The sequence below is a fragment of the Orycteropus afer genome, unplaced genomic scaffold (assembly GCF_000298275.1).
Source record: "Orycteropus afer afer isolate SDZICR_OR568_19922 unplaced genomic scaffold, OryAfe1.0 scaffold00007, whole genome shotgun sequence".
NCBI lineage: Eukaryota > Metazoa > Chordata > Mammalia > Tubulidentata > Orycteropodidae > Orycteropus > Orycteropus afer.
In genome coordinates this window covers 12087058-12102451 of record NW_006921594.1, presented here as the reverse complement: position 1 = coordinate 12102451, position 15394 = coordinate 12087058, and the positions used below count along the sequence as shown (strand labels likewise).

Genomic DNA, 15394 nt, shown 5'->3' with positions numbered 1-15394 from the left:
AGCCTTGTTCTTCGCCAGTTCTTTCATTGCAGCTTTGACTTCTTCCTTCATTACCATTGGTTCTAGATCATATGCCACTTCTTGAAATGGATGAAGATCGATCAGTTCTTTTTGGTACAGTGACTCATAGAAAACATAGAAGTTATCAATGATTTCATTTTCCTTGGATCCACAATCAACACCCATAGATGCAGCAGTCAAGAAATTAAATGACAGAATTACATTGAACAAATCTTACTGCAAAAGATCTCTTATAGTATTAAAAAGCAAAGATGTTACTTTGAAGAGAAAGGTGCACCTGACCTAAGTCGTGGTCTTTTCATTCGTCTTATACACATGTGAAAGCTGAACAGTGAATAAGGAAGACCAAAGAATTGATGCATTTGAATTATGATATTGGCGAAGAACATGGAATATATTGTGACTGCCAGAAGAACGAAGAACTCTATCATGGAAGTAATACAACCAGATGCCACTTAAAAATGGGGGTGATAAGACTTTATCTCATGTGCTTTGAGCATATTATTAGAAAGGACCAATCCCTGGAGAAGGACATCATGTTTGCTAAAGTAGAGAGTCTGCAAAAAAGAAGATCCTCAGTGAGTTAGATTGACACAGTGTACCTGCAGTAATGGGCTCAAACATAGTGACGATTTTGAGTATGGTGCAGGACCAGGCAGTGTTATTTCTGTTGTACACAGGATTGCTGTGGGTTGGAATTCACTCAGCAGCACCTAACAACCTAATAGCAACATTGCTTTCAATCGGGATTTTTTTTTCCAGCAATTACAACTCTGCAGTTATTTCACTATAGTAGGAACCCTAATCCCAGGACTCCTTTCCTTACATCTTAATGGTCAGTCTTTCTCCAGGGTCTATCACTATGCCTGACATGAGATAGCTCCAAGTTCACTGCCATCAATTCAGTTCTGACTCATAGCAACCCTTATTGGGTTTCCAAGGCTGTAAATCTTTACAGAAGCCCACTGCCTCATCTTTATTCCACACTGCAGCTGTGGGTTTAAACCACCAATCTTCTGCTTAGCAGCCAAATGCCTTAACTACTCTACCTCCAGAGCTCCTTGACAAGCAGTCACTGGATGCATAGGCTTTGGGGTAAGATAGACTTGAAATAACTATACTTCACTTCATACTAACTTTGTGATCCCATGCAGGTTACATCACCCCATCTGGGCCTTATTTTCATTATCTGTAAAATGAGAGGGAGCTCTGGTGGTTTAGTGCCTAAGGCATTTGACTGCTAACCAGAAGGCTGGCTGTTCAAACCTACCAGCCACTCGTCAGAAGGAAGGTTGGGCAATCTACTTCCGTAGTGATACCGCCTCGGAAACCTAAGGAGGGGTCGCTAGGAGTCAGGTTTGACTTGATGGCAGTGTGTTTTTTGTTATAAAATGAGCACAACAAGAACATCTAGTTCCCTGAGTTGTTGGAAGAATTAAATAAAATATTTAAGTTGCTCACCACAGTACCTGGCTGATAGTAAACAGTGAAGAAATTATGTCTATTATTTTCATCTTCATCATCATCTTCAATATTACTTCCTCTGTAGAAGTTTTTGCTGGAAGAAAGACTTGTTCTCATTCCAGCTACTTCAGTATTACTTTAGAGTCAAAGTGCAATCCAAAGCACATTTGTAATCTGACATTCCCTGTTGGTTTAATGTTCATTTGACCAACTGTAAAAACAGCAGGAAAAAGGGCAGTCTCAGAGAAGATTGTAGAAGATTGAATCCTCAGTGATCCCAGGTCACTGAGGACTCAGTCACATTGCCTGAGATTTTCAGCAAGATTGCCCTCTCCCCATCTCTAAAAGAAGAGATCCTGAAATGACAGCCTCACCAGAACGTGATGAGAATTACTCACTTTACAGCATCCTTCACGATCTACTACAGGAAGAGAAGAAAACACTTCAGATGCCTCTCACCTAGAAATAGAATAGTTTTTTCTCCTTTTTTTTTTTTTTTTTTGAGATCTCAAGCAGGATGAGTATCCATGCCAGTGGACGTTGCCAGAGTATCAGAAATGTATAGTTCTCTGAATGGAGAGAGGAGAAGCAGGACTAGTCTTTCAGTTTCCAGTGGCAGTAGCCATTGCTGAATGCCTCCTTTGTGCTAACAGCTAATGGTTTTCCTGATCCCTGAAGAATATATTTAACAGGCTCTGGCTCCTGCACTCCATAACACCGTCTTTTTCCTTGTCCCTCTAGCCCAAGGAGTGGTGGTAGCTCTCTAATGTTGTTAAGACCTGAGATGCCTCACTACTGTGTTTGGTATATCTATTCTCACATCACCTATAAACCAATTTCCTTTAAAAAAAAAAAAAATCTGTTTGAAGGTGAAGAAAAACTCAGCTTCTTAGTTTACCAGTTCTGTAACCCTTGGGTGAATCATTTGATATCCATGCACTTTGGCTTCTTCGTTACTCAGATGAGAATTTTAATACCTTCTTCATGGGGCTTCTATGAACATTAAGCAGGATCCTGTACAGGAAGGCACTTTAAATCATTTTAAACAAAGAAAGCTTTAAACAACCCTTAAAAAAAAAAAAAAAACTCACTGCCATCAAGTCAGATCTGACTCATGCAACTTGTAACAACCCCTCCTTGAGTTTCCAAGGTGGTATCACTATGGAAGTAGATTGCCCATCTTTCCTTCCAAGGAGTGGCTGGTGGGTTTGAACCACCAGATGCTATTAATTATGTCTTGTTTGATCACATTGTTTTCCCTATCCCCATACCCCTTCCCATGTCCAGTATGAGAACTGTGGTAGTTAAGGTTGTGTGTCAACTTGGCTGGGCCTGGTCTTGATTGGCGTGACAGCTGGATTAGTTATTCTCCATGATAAGATTGTAATCATCTCCATGGTGGAATCTTCTATGAGCAGCTGATGGTTGAAGGGAAGATCATCCAGGTATGATCTGCTTCCAGTGTATATGGTGAAGGTTTGAGAAAAATCTCAAGCTGTTTGGCACATCTGGATCCTGCAGTTGGCTGAGTCTGTATCTCCAGTTCCTGGACTTAAACTAGTGGCTGCTGTGTTACCTGCTGATACTGGGATTGTACCTGGACTTGAACCAATGGCCTGCCATGTTGCTACCAGTCTTGGGATTGTGCCATTTTACCTGCCAACTAGGGTTCTCGTCAGCTTCAACAGCCATCAGCGGCCTGAGTTAGGAGACACCTCCAGCTCCAGTGGACTTGGAACAAGAGGCAGGGCTGAAGCCCAAGGTCAAGGGGCCTTCACCCAGTCCCTAGAGCTTTGAATTTGGACATTTAGCCTCCTAAACTGTTAGAGAATAAATTCCTGTTTGTTAAAGCCATCCACTTGTGGTATTTATGTTATAGCACCACTAGAGAGCATAAGACAAGAATCTATATAAGATTCTGACATTTAGACATCATTAAATGAGAACCATTTTCTTAGAAGTGACTGTTACTTACATTTCGATGTTCACCTTCTGAACCTTACCTTGAGAGGCAAAACAGATGTTTACCATCTATGGTAAAAAGCTTGTTACCAAATTTTTGTTTATGAATTTTACTTCTATTGTCAAACCTATAGTAATTAAATTAAATCCTTAGGTTCTTTGGGAAACTTACTAGCTTCCTCCGTTTCTTATAGTTGATGTACTTTAAGTGAAATAATCATAAAGGATTGTTAAAATATTCTGAGGCAATAAATCTTTGTGGAAGTAGATTGCTCTGTCTTCCTTCGTGGAATGGCTGGTGGGTTTGAACCGACAACCTTCTGGTTAGCAGTCAACCACCAGAGCTCCTTTAAAATATTAAGGAAACAGAGATGAAAAGGGAGAAAGAGATTTCTTCACTGTAAACAAATCTCACTTTGCATTTTTCAAATCCACTTGGATTTCCCCTTCTGCCTCCCATTCTGTTATAGTCACTAAATAAACATTAGATTACAGACCTTCAAATTTTGTGTAGTGTTTGCTTTTCCTTGTTTGCCCAGGCTCTCTTCTGAAAAGAAAGAGCAGAACCAACTAGAGGTTATTAGCAACACAAACCCATCATCACCTGCCAATGTTTAAGTTTCATTTTGGAAAATCACCCTCCACTTAAGGAACTTACCCATAATAACAGCTCCATTAAAGCCTTGATTTTTGTCTAAAGTGGTATGATACGTATGTATAACATATGAAAATGGTACCTTTATCTCTCAATCCTGCCTTTTTATTTGCTTCTTAAAGTTAATGTTATTCAAGTTGCTCTGAAAGCATTAATGTCCTGCGTAAACAAGTGCTTGATGAACTTCCTGTATATAAGCAGTACAGTCTGCTCACTACCATTGATTCCGACTCATAGCAACCCCCATTGGGTTTCCAAGGCTGTAAATCTTTATGGCAGCAGACTTCCCCATCTTTCTTCCATGGAGCAGCTGGTGAGTTCAAACCATCAGCCTTTGGTTAGCAGCCAAATGCCTTAACCCCTATACCACCAGAGCGCTTTGATAACATTCTACAATTCTATTTTAGGAGATTTTTTTCTTGATGTAGACATTTACCTTCTTAGTCCTAATAATCTTTTTCTTTGTTTTTAATTGTAGTAAAATATACATAAAATAAAACTCACCATTTTAATCATATTCAAATATACAATCTAGTGGTATTAAGGAGCTCTGGTAGCTTAGTGCCTAAGGCACTTGACTGCTAACCAGAAGGCTGGCGGTTCAACCCACCAGCCACTCCTCGGAAGGAAGGTTGGGCAATCTACTTCCGTAGTGATACTGCCTCGGAAACCCAAGGAGAGGTCGCTATGAGTCGGGTCCAACTTGACGGCACATAACAACAACAACAAGTGGTATTAAACACAGTGTTGTGTAGTCATCACCATTTGTTTGCAGAACTTTTTCATCACCCCAAACAAACACTGTACCCATTAAACAATAATCCTCCATTTTCCCTTCCCCTACCCATGGTAACCACTAAACTTTCTATCTTTATGTACTTGTCTATTATACACACACACATACACACACACACAAAAGATCATGCAATATCTGTCCTTTTGTATCTGACTTCATTTAGCATAAAGTTTCCAGGATTCATCCATACTGTAGCATATAGTTGAACTTCATTTATGACTGAATTGTATGTATATAGTTCATTTTGTTTATCCATTCTCTGTTGATGGGCATTTAGGTTGTTTTCACCCTTTGGCTATTGTGAATAGCACTGCACTGAACCTGGTATCTGTTTGATTCCCTGTTTTAAATTCTTTTGGGTATATGACTTCTGAGTCATGTACCAAACCGAAAACCAGACTCAACTCCATCAAGTTGATTCGATTGCTTGGGTTTCTAAGCGTTATCTCTACAGAAGTAGATTGCCCAATCTTCCTTCCAATGAGTGGCTGGTGGGTTATATAGTAATTCTGTATTTATCTTTTTCAAGAACCACAAACCTGTTTTCCATAGTGGCTACACAATTTTACAGTCCCACCAGCAATGGACCAGGCTACCAGTTTCTTCATACCTTCACCAACACTTATTATTTTCTAGTTTTCTGTTTGTTTGTTTTTAATAGTAGCCATCCTAGCAGGTATGAAGTGATATATCATTGGGGCCAAATGATTTCTTAAGGTTTCTTTCTGTTCCATTTTCCTCCAGTTTTAGATGGTGTGTAATAGCCATCTTTATAACATTATCAGCAAAGAATATAATTTGAGAAGCCAGTTCTATTGGCAAATATCTGAAGATAAAGAAAAAAGACACTGTATTTATTTGGTTTTGGTTTTACTTCCATTCATTCTTCCACTGCCAAAAACCCTAACTGGGTTTGCAAGGAATGTTTTAGAACTTTGTTTTCTTGGTGTCACTTGTGAAAGTCATATTAAGGTGGGAAAAAAGTGAACTTTACAAAAGTTAGGTTTTCCCTTCTAGGCATTTTTATCAAGCAAAACCCATAAATGGTGTAGTTTTTTAAATTTGAGACTTTCTCAATTTATGTTTTCACATTTCAGTAGTCTCATAGTAACTACACAGAGGGTGAATGTTTTTAAAAATTAATTTATATGAATTACTTAATATGGCCCTTCATGCCATTCATGATCTTGTTGCTCCCACAAAATGACTATGTGGACTATGCAACTAAAGTGCTTGTCACCCACTAAGGGGATTAGATAGCCTGCTAATAATGCAAATAAGGTGCATGGCACCCTTGTGGGAATGAGACCATGCAAACAAGGTGTATGGAACCCTAATAAGGGGGTTGGTCAGTTTTGCCATCCTACTTGGCTTAAAGTGAGCTAGTTCCTGGAGAGAGGGGACCTCACTACCACCAAGAAGAGGAGCCTGGAGCAGAACGCAACCTTTGCACCTAGGGTCCCTGCACTGAGAATATCCTAGACCCAGAAGACGAAGAACTGTAACACCAGAGATGGTGAGAAACAAAAGCAGAGAAATGGCAGCAGCAGAACCAGGAGACAAGCACAAGATGGAGCATTGGGTTTACCAGCCCACAGAACTAGGTGATACAGTGAGCATCCTGACCCATGGAGCTAGAGAATTGAGCACTTCTGGCAACAGGCTTAAGGTAGAGTGGGGTGCCTCCAAGCACTTAATGGAGCTGGGCTCCTCAACCCATGGAGTAGAACAAGAGAGAGCTGAGCGCCTTCCAGTAGAGGCTTCCTGTTAAAGTGGAGTGCCTCTGGTGGCTAAGGAGCTTTGTAACATTTACCACGCGGGGCAGAGCCCAGGGCCAAGAGGCTAAGAGAGAGAGACCTGCCTGTGAGTATAGCTGGGAAGAAGCTGTCCTGGCCAGAACTGTATCTGAGTTGTTCCTGATCCTGAACTGTAGCTTATTTCTTCCCTAGTAAGCCCTAGAGCTGTGAGTATGGTCTGTGAGTTCTGTGTGGCCATTGCAATGAATTACTGAACCCAGCAGAGAAGCAGAGAGTGCTGTGGGAGGGATGGCTGGTAAAAATTGGTAAAAAGGTTGGATGGTGGAGGTATGTCTGACCTCCACCTCATGGGAATCATCAGCTTTGGGTTGATGTTGATAATGATTATCCTCCCAGCTTGTGAAGTTAGAGGTCTAACACCACTGAGCCATTTTTACAAAAAGAAAAGCACTTGTATCTATGAATCCGTTTCTTAGTCTTTGATATACCTACCTAAGTCATATTTTTTCCCTTACAGGATCGTTTACAAAAAGGCAGTAAGAAAGGCTTGTGAACTTTCTGAAAGAGGATTGTGATACACCGTGTCAAGATGATTAATTTGTTATCATGTTAGCCTCTAGGAAATTTCTAAATTCAGTTCAGAAAAATGTACTGTATATGACCAGCCAATAATTTTTTTCAATGCTCTTACATACGGTAATGGCATTGTTAACAGTATTTGATAATGTTTCAGATATATTGTAAAGTCTGTATTCCAGCTCTTAAGAATATAAGCATGTTTAACACCATATGTATATTGATAGCAACACTGGTGTATAATAGCTATTTACAAATAAAAGGAAAAATATTTTTAAGTTGCATGAAACCATTAATAGGCTTTAAAATTTTGATGAGGTTTCAATAATAATAGTAAGCTATTTAATCGGATGATGTTGTTGTTTAACAGTAGTATCTGGTATCACCAAATTTGTTCATAGATTAAATAAGAATAAATTATCAGGATTAGCCACTGCATTTATAGGGAAGGGTCAGAAAGAACAAACAATGAAAAAAATTACCTTTGACATTTGTTTTGCTTTGTTTTAATCTGATGATATGGTAGTTTACACTTATAAGACAGCTGTATTGACAACTATATGTTTGTTACTGTGCTTCTGCACTTTGTTTTTTACAGTTGTGTTAATAACATAATTTAGTAAGCATTTTAACTTTTCAAGTTTAGTGACAGGGTTTACATCTATTTGCCTAACTGCCATAGCACTGAACTGAACATACAACAGAGTGGAATCTTGACTTAAAAGCAAATGTATATGATTTCCAAAAGAGCAATGGTTCCCATGGCTGTGAGAAGTATTAATTAAACAGGTATTACCTCAAATATACATATACTGGGGTCACACTCAGTTTGTGTGGCATTTCTGTATTCCTAAAGGTAAATAGTAAATACATTTTCCCATTAAAATATTCATTTAGTATCTCCTTTAGAAGATGATAATGATTGTAATATTAATATAATTGAGGTTGTTCCAATGTTTAGACATGAAAGTCACCTTCCTTGTCTCATAAAGATCAAAATATAAAAGAGAGGAGAAAATAACTACTGGAGTTCTTAACTGTTCTGGTCTTTGTTTCACCCTCTTTTGTTTATTACAATTTTAGCACCGACTTTGCACATAACTAATTTTTTTCATTGTAAAATGGATGAAAAGAGCAAGTACGTATGAATTTTATTTCAGAGAAAAGTCAGATTGACTGCTAGAAAACAGAGATGTAGGAGACATTTAACAGGAATAAGAAATGAGAGTTAGACCATATGGGCTCACAACACCATAAATAACAAGAGAAGGGGGTGCTGAAAGGAGCAAACTGAACAAATGACGGCTCAGAGTGTAGACTTAGAAATCTCAGAGTGAGAGCTACTTGGGTGAATAGACAGCTACAGAGAGTGGGATCCTGGCCCAAAGTATGGAAATCAAGTCTAATGACTGAAGAACATAAAAGTAAAAAAATGAACCACTTTAGAATTGGCAAAACTAAAATGTAAGCCTGGCGCCATCACGTGTTTAGTCATGTGATCTTAAAGAAATAATGCAGACTTGCTGGGCCTCCATTTCCTTATCTCTGAAATGGGAATGATAAAACATGTCAGGATTATTGTATGAACTAAGATTACACAATGATTCTCAAGGTTTTTCAGACTGTACAGGAAGAGGAAGGTCCTAGGGCTTGAGGATTTGAAAGATTCCCAGAAAGGACTTTAGTTTACATTCAACCCTTTCATGGTCAAATTATGTTTGTTAGATTTGGTTGATAGAACCTTTCTCAGAAATGGAATACATGTTGAATAGTTCAGTCACTTTAAAATTTCGTTACCCAAACCCACTGCCATCGTGTTGATTCTGACTGATAGCAACCCCTTAAGACAGCAGAACTGCCTGCAGGGGAGTTTCCAAAGCTGTAAATCTTTATGGAAGCAGACTCCCTCATCTTTCTTCCACTAAATGGCTGGTGAGTTCAAACCACCAACCTTTTGGTTAGTAGCTGAATGCTTTAAGCACTGTGCCACCAGAGCTCCTTAAATATTTTATTAGGTAATAAATACTACGTGACAGACACGTTCCTCTGCACTCTGGAGGTAGGATAGGTGAGATGAAGCATGAGAAAAATCTTTTCATTCTTAGCAGATTTATTTTGTGTGAAACTTTTGGAAACAGGGAACGCTGTGCAATGGCTGCATGTCGTTCGAGTCTCCTTCGTGCTGCATCCTCTGCCTCCCCTTCTGGATGCTTTGACAGTTAAGTGCTTCCCAGCTGTTAAAGCACAAAGTCCTTTGGCACCCTGCTTAACTCTTCAAAGAAACCTCACTGCCATGGAGTTGATTATGACTCATAGTGAGCCTTTAGGACAGAGAAGAACTTCCCAACAGGGTTTCCAAGGCTGTAATCTTTATGGAAGCAGACTGCCACATCTTTCTCCTGCAGAGCAGCTGATGTGTTCAAACCACCAACCTTTTGGTTAGCAGTCAAATGCTTTAACCACTATGCTGTTGTTCAAAAGAAAAGAGAATCTTCCTATTTTGATTTCCTATCCATAGTAAGCTGCCTAAGGGGAGCAAGTCTGAAGGAAGCCTGGTCACTTCTGCCCCAGTTGTTGCATGGTGCTATTAGCATATCGCACTTAGGAAAACACTTGAGGGGTGGAGAGTGGGAGAGTGACTTGCAAACGAAAAAAGTGCCCCTTGATTTGTGTGTAGATACTGTATCGTACGTGAAAATAAGGTATTCATTTGAACATCATCACCAAAACCACAACTTCCAAGTGGCACACAGGAAGTCATACACATTAATTACAAGGTTTGCTTTGAAATACAAAGGCCAAAAAAGACAAAAGTTTTATTCTCACACCTCCAGGATGCATCCCCTCACGTTCAATATCCTCTAAACACTGATTCAGCACCACTGAAAGTTTCTTCAGTTACAAACATTTATACGTGTCCTACCAGATACCAGTGCCAGCATGTGCTATAGGTGGAACGCTAGTATCCCAAGACGAGAGGCAAAAAAAATGTAAGTGTGCCACACATGTCCCACTGATCATGAAACCTTACAACACACCCCTCTCAATTTTATAGATAGAACTTGAGGCCTCAAACGTTTAAGGAACTTTCCCAAGGTAACACTATTGCTAAAGCAGGAAATAATGTTTTGTCTTAACAGGAGTTTGAATCCAGAGTCTGTGCACTTCACCACCATACCAAACTGCCTCTCAGGTTGCTTGTTTGTTTTGTCTATTACTTTCCTTGCTGGTGATGGGTAGTGTCACAGGAGTGTTACTCTTGTCCTCTTCCATCAGTTATGTAGAGTTTTTTCAAACTCTCCCTAATTGTAAATCTGCCTTTGTGATTCCTGACTCTAGGAAGTAGCACTTCAAAAGTTTTAGCTACACGCTCTTGATATATTTTTGCACACGTCATCCCTATTGCTATCTAGCTCTTTCTGTGCCCCAGTACTGGGAACTGTGTTTCTGCTTTGATTCTTGGGGCCTAAGTCCCTTCCTTGGCTACTTGGGGGCTGGGAACCCCTAGCAGTGAAGGAGTCCTGCCCCTGAACTCCAGTCTAGAGCCTGGACTTCCAGTACCTTCTAGAATATTGTTCTGATGCTGCCAGCCTGCCTGGATTTCCACATACTACCTGCTCTTAGAGTTCTTGCTCCTTTTCTCTATGTGCCTGCAGATACACTCTTGCTTCCTCATTGGATCTTCCATCCAATGAGGTTGGATGCAGATGGTTGGATGCCCCCTGCACCTGTTGTCTTGCTCTGCTTGTATGGGTTGGTCTAGTTCTGCATTCCATTTCCGTTTCCACTGCCTTCTCACTGGCCCTTTATCTATATAGCACCATAGCTGAGTAGCCCATGCCCAGCTCTACTGATGTGATACGGCATACATTTGAGTGTCTACTACACAATGTGTAAATATAGCAGTCTTTTTAAGCATTATCCTTTCCTTTAATATCTCTGAAAACTTCAAAGTCCACTGAGTCTTAGTGAATTTTTACAACCCTTGTTCTACCTTTCCTGTTGTTACTGTTGCTAGGTGCTATCCAGTCAATTCTAACTCATAACGACACTGTGTTCAACAGAATGAACCCAGTCCTGTCCCATTCTCACAACCATTGCCATGCTTGAGCCCATCATTAACAGCCTCTGTGTCAGTCTGTCTCATAGAGATCTATTTTCGCTGATCCTCTACTTTACCAAGCATGATATCCTTCCTTAGAGACTGGTCCCTTCTTACAACATGATCAAAGTACAAGAGACAAGGTCTGGTTGTTCTTGCTTTTAAGGAGCATTCCAGCCATACTGCTTCCAGGATAGATTGGTTCATTCTTCTGGCAGTCCAGTACATTCAGTATTCTTTGCCAACATCGCAACTCAAATGCATCAATTCTTTGGTCTTCCTTAACTCATTGTCCAGCTTTCACATGCATATGAAGCTATTGAAAATACCAAGTCTTGGGTTAAGCGCAACTTAGTTTTAAAAGACACATTTTTGCAACCTTCCCTGGAAAGCCTGAATTTGTTGAAATCCACTTCATGAAAATTTGTTTTCTCTTTTTAACATGTCTTCTTTAATCAGTTTACTATATCACATTTCTGCCTTCACAGTGTTGCTTTCCACCTTAATTTCTAAGCAAACATGACTTCAGTAGTCCTGCTTCCTTCTATAGCCAAAATGATTTCAAACATTTCAGAAACATCTGCAGTGGACTGCACTGAAGTTCAAGATGTGTAGAAAACATGCCCTGAAACACTACTGGGTCTTGCATGTTGATAAGTCATAAATAACAGGCACCTCCTGTCTTAGTTCTTTTTCTCCTTCAGTTTTATTTCTCTCCATTCCCACTGCCACCACCACCATCATCCAGGCCAACACCATCTCTCACTAGGACTACCCTCATGGTCTCCTAACTGGTGTCCTGTGTCCTCTCTTACATGTTTCCTACATAAGCACTCTCAGCAACCATCTGATTTAAAAAAAAAAAAAAAAATCATGTCATTTCCATGCTTAATGTTTTACAATGGTTTCTCATTACCTTTAAGATCAAACCCCAGTGCTTCACCAGGCTCATCTCAGTCCACTTTCCCTGCCAGCCACATTCACATTCTGGTTCTTCTTTGAACAAGCCAAGTTCTTCCCCCTTTCAGAGCTTTGCATATGCAGTACCTGCATCACCCCTGCCCCATGTGTCTCATTTATCTATTTTATTTTCATCACACAATTTATTCTCTGACACTTTCTCACTCATGATTTGTTTATGTCTCTACCAATGGCTGCAGACAGTAGATCAGTTTTCTCAATGTGGAGGTTAGAGAAATGTCCCCTAGGGCCATTGGCAATGTCTCTAAACATTTTTAGTTGTCACAACTGGGGGCATGCTAGAGGGTCAAGACCAGGAAGCTGCTGAATTCATCCAGAAATGCACAGGGCACCCTCCCACAGCAAAGAATTATCTGACCCAAATGTCAGTATTGCTGGGGTTGAGAAACCCTGCAATAGATGCTTATGGCTGGGGGTACTAGTTGTCCCTCAACATTATTTATTCTATGGTAATACCCCAATTTTTGACACACAGCTGCCAGGCATAAAGACAGTACTTCCCAGTCTCCTTGCATATAGCTGGAAATAGATAGGAATGTGATGTGGCAGCTGCTGCTTTGCTTCTCCATCTTGCTTCCTGAAACATAACTGTTGCCATCTTAGATCATGAGGCCCAGGCCATGGAAAGTGGTGAATGAGGAAGGAAGCTGCTTCCCTGATACTATAGAGCCCCACACCTGTCCTGAATTGCTGCTTAATAAATTGTTGCATAAATGAATGACATCAGATATTTTTAATGCATTGTGTCTCTTCATGTCTGTTGTTGTTGTTGTTATGTGCCGTCGAGTCGGCCCCGACTCATAGCGACCCCTCCTTGGGTTTCCGAGGCAGTATCACTACGGAAGTAGGATTGCCCAACCTTCCTTCCGAGGAGTGGCTGGTGGGTTTGAACCGCCAGCCTTCTGGTTAGCAGTCAAGTGCTTTAGCCACTATGCTACCAGAGCTCCTCTTCATGTCTAGATCTGACTAAAAAGAAAAGCCGTAACTGTGTTTTTCCTATACAGCACAAAACCATCAGCCTTTTTTCTTTATCTTTGATACTTGTGAAGAAGAAGTTAGGATCTTGATTTAAAATGATACCATCTACTTTCTCTGCAAGTTCAATTTAACCTAGCCATTAATGCTAGGTGCCTTCGAATATCTGAGCATTTTACACTACATGAGTTTACAAGAGAAGTAGGCTCCCCGGCCTCTTCCTTTCTTTCATGTGTAACTTAAACCATAAGGAGAGCAAACACCACAAACAGAAAAGCATTCAGTGACATTGTGTAAACACACAGGACATGAGAATTTGATGAGTGATTATGACAAAATTAGGAAAAACTTAAATTTCCCACAGGGCTTTGTCCTTGATGATCAGGCTTTTCCTAAACTTGAGCAAAGAATGTCTCTAATGTTTTCTTTGTGCCCTGAAACAGGTTCTTCCTGAAGCAGCATCCCATGGTAAAGGATTTCTGTGTCACAATTCCAAGGGCTGCCAATTTCCTGGAGCACAAACAAGTTCTAAAGCAGTCTCTTCTCAACCCAGGGATTCCTGGAATAATCCTTAAATAAATTTTAAGTTTGTTGATTGTTTTCCTCTTGAAAGAAAATTGACACATGGTAAATGTAGAAAACCTAGAAATTACAGAAAAAAGTTAACAGCGACCAATTTGGTTAATTTTCTTATATATACAGACACAAATATTTGCAAAAATGAAATCATGTCATGCATACTATTTTGTGACCTACACTTCTTTCCCCCACATCAATAAATATTCATTTACAACAAGATTTTTCATGGGAGAGAACAACCTCCCATACAGCATATAGATATCACATGAGGGCTCAGGATTTTTTCAAACTACATATACTCGTATATGCACTCAAACTACATATGCCCATCACCAGGACCATTGAGAATTTATGACGCAGGCAATCAGTGTCAGTTATGAGATCACATCATAACCATCAGGCATGTGAGGTCAGAAAAAGTGGATGAGACCCCCTGTCCTGTGACATAGTGCAGTGAACTTATTCCCTAATGTTGAAATGTTTCACAACACTCTTCACTGGTAGAAAATGCTCTGGAAGCAGTAGAGAATGGTGGTTACATGCATAGACTGCCTGGGTTGAAATGCCCTCTCCTTTATTCATTAGCTGTTCGACATTGGGCATGTTACTTAACCATTGTAGTCTTGAACTTTTTATCTTTAAAATGATAATAAATAATAATAAATGGACTTGTAAGGATTAAATGAGTAGATACACATAAACAACTTCTAATAGTTTCTGGTGGTAAGCCACCCTGAACTTTATATAAAAACTAGCACTCATCTCTTTAACAAATTATGCTGGGACAACTGGATTTCTACTTGCAAAAAGAATGAAATTGGACTCCTACTTCACACCATATGCAAATATTAACTGAAAATTGATCAAGACCTAAATATCACAGTTAAAACCATAAAACTCTTAGAAGAAAATAGGAGTAAATCTTCAAGACCTTGGATTTAGAAATAGATACTTAGATGTGGAAAACAGGAGCATTGATGGTTCAGTGGTGGAATTCTTGCCTTCCATGTAGGAGTTCTAGGTTCCATTCCCAGCAAATGCACCTCATGTGCAGCACCAGTATTAATCAGTGGAGACTTCCATATTGCTATGATGCATAGAACAGATGTTTCTCCAAAAAAGATACATACAAATGACCGGCAAGTACATGAAAAGATAAGTAACATCATTAGTCATTAGGGAAATGCAAACCAACGCCACAATGAGACACTACTTCACACCAACTGGGGTGGCTATTACAAAAAAAGAATAACAAATATTGATGAGAATGCGGAGAAACTGGAACCCTTGTCCTTTGCAGGTGGTAAGGTGAAATAGTGTAGCCACTGTGGAAACAGTTTTGTAGTTCCTCAAAAAGTTATGCATAAAATTACCTTAAACTCATTGTCATCAAGAAGATTCTGACTCATAATGGCTCTATAGTACAGAGTAGAATTGCCGCATAGGTTTTCCTAGCCTATAAATCTTTATGGAAGCAAACTGCCACATCTTTCTCCCATGGAGTGGCCGCTAAGGTCGAACCACCA

General features: G+C 39.8%; 1 protein-coding gene across 1 annotated transcript in view; it reads left to right on the top strand.

The window, feature by feature from the left end:
• The window catches only part of LOC103200565 (B cell receptor associated protein 29), a 147265-nt gene extending 133397 nt beyond the window's left edge, over nt 1-13868 (top strand). The window contains 4 exon segments of the mRNA XM_042781394.1: nt 5535-5574; nt 7173-7291; nt 7371-7468; nt 13733-13868. Of these exon segments, the coding sequence (XP_042637328.1) occupies nt 5535-5574; nt 7173-7291; nt 7371-7468; nt 13733-13868 (393 nt within the window).
• The last annotated feature ends 1526 nt before the right edge of the window (nt 13869-15394 follow it).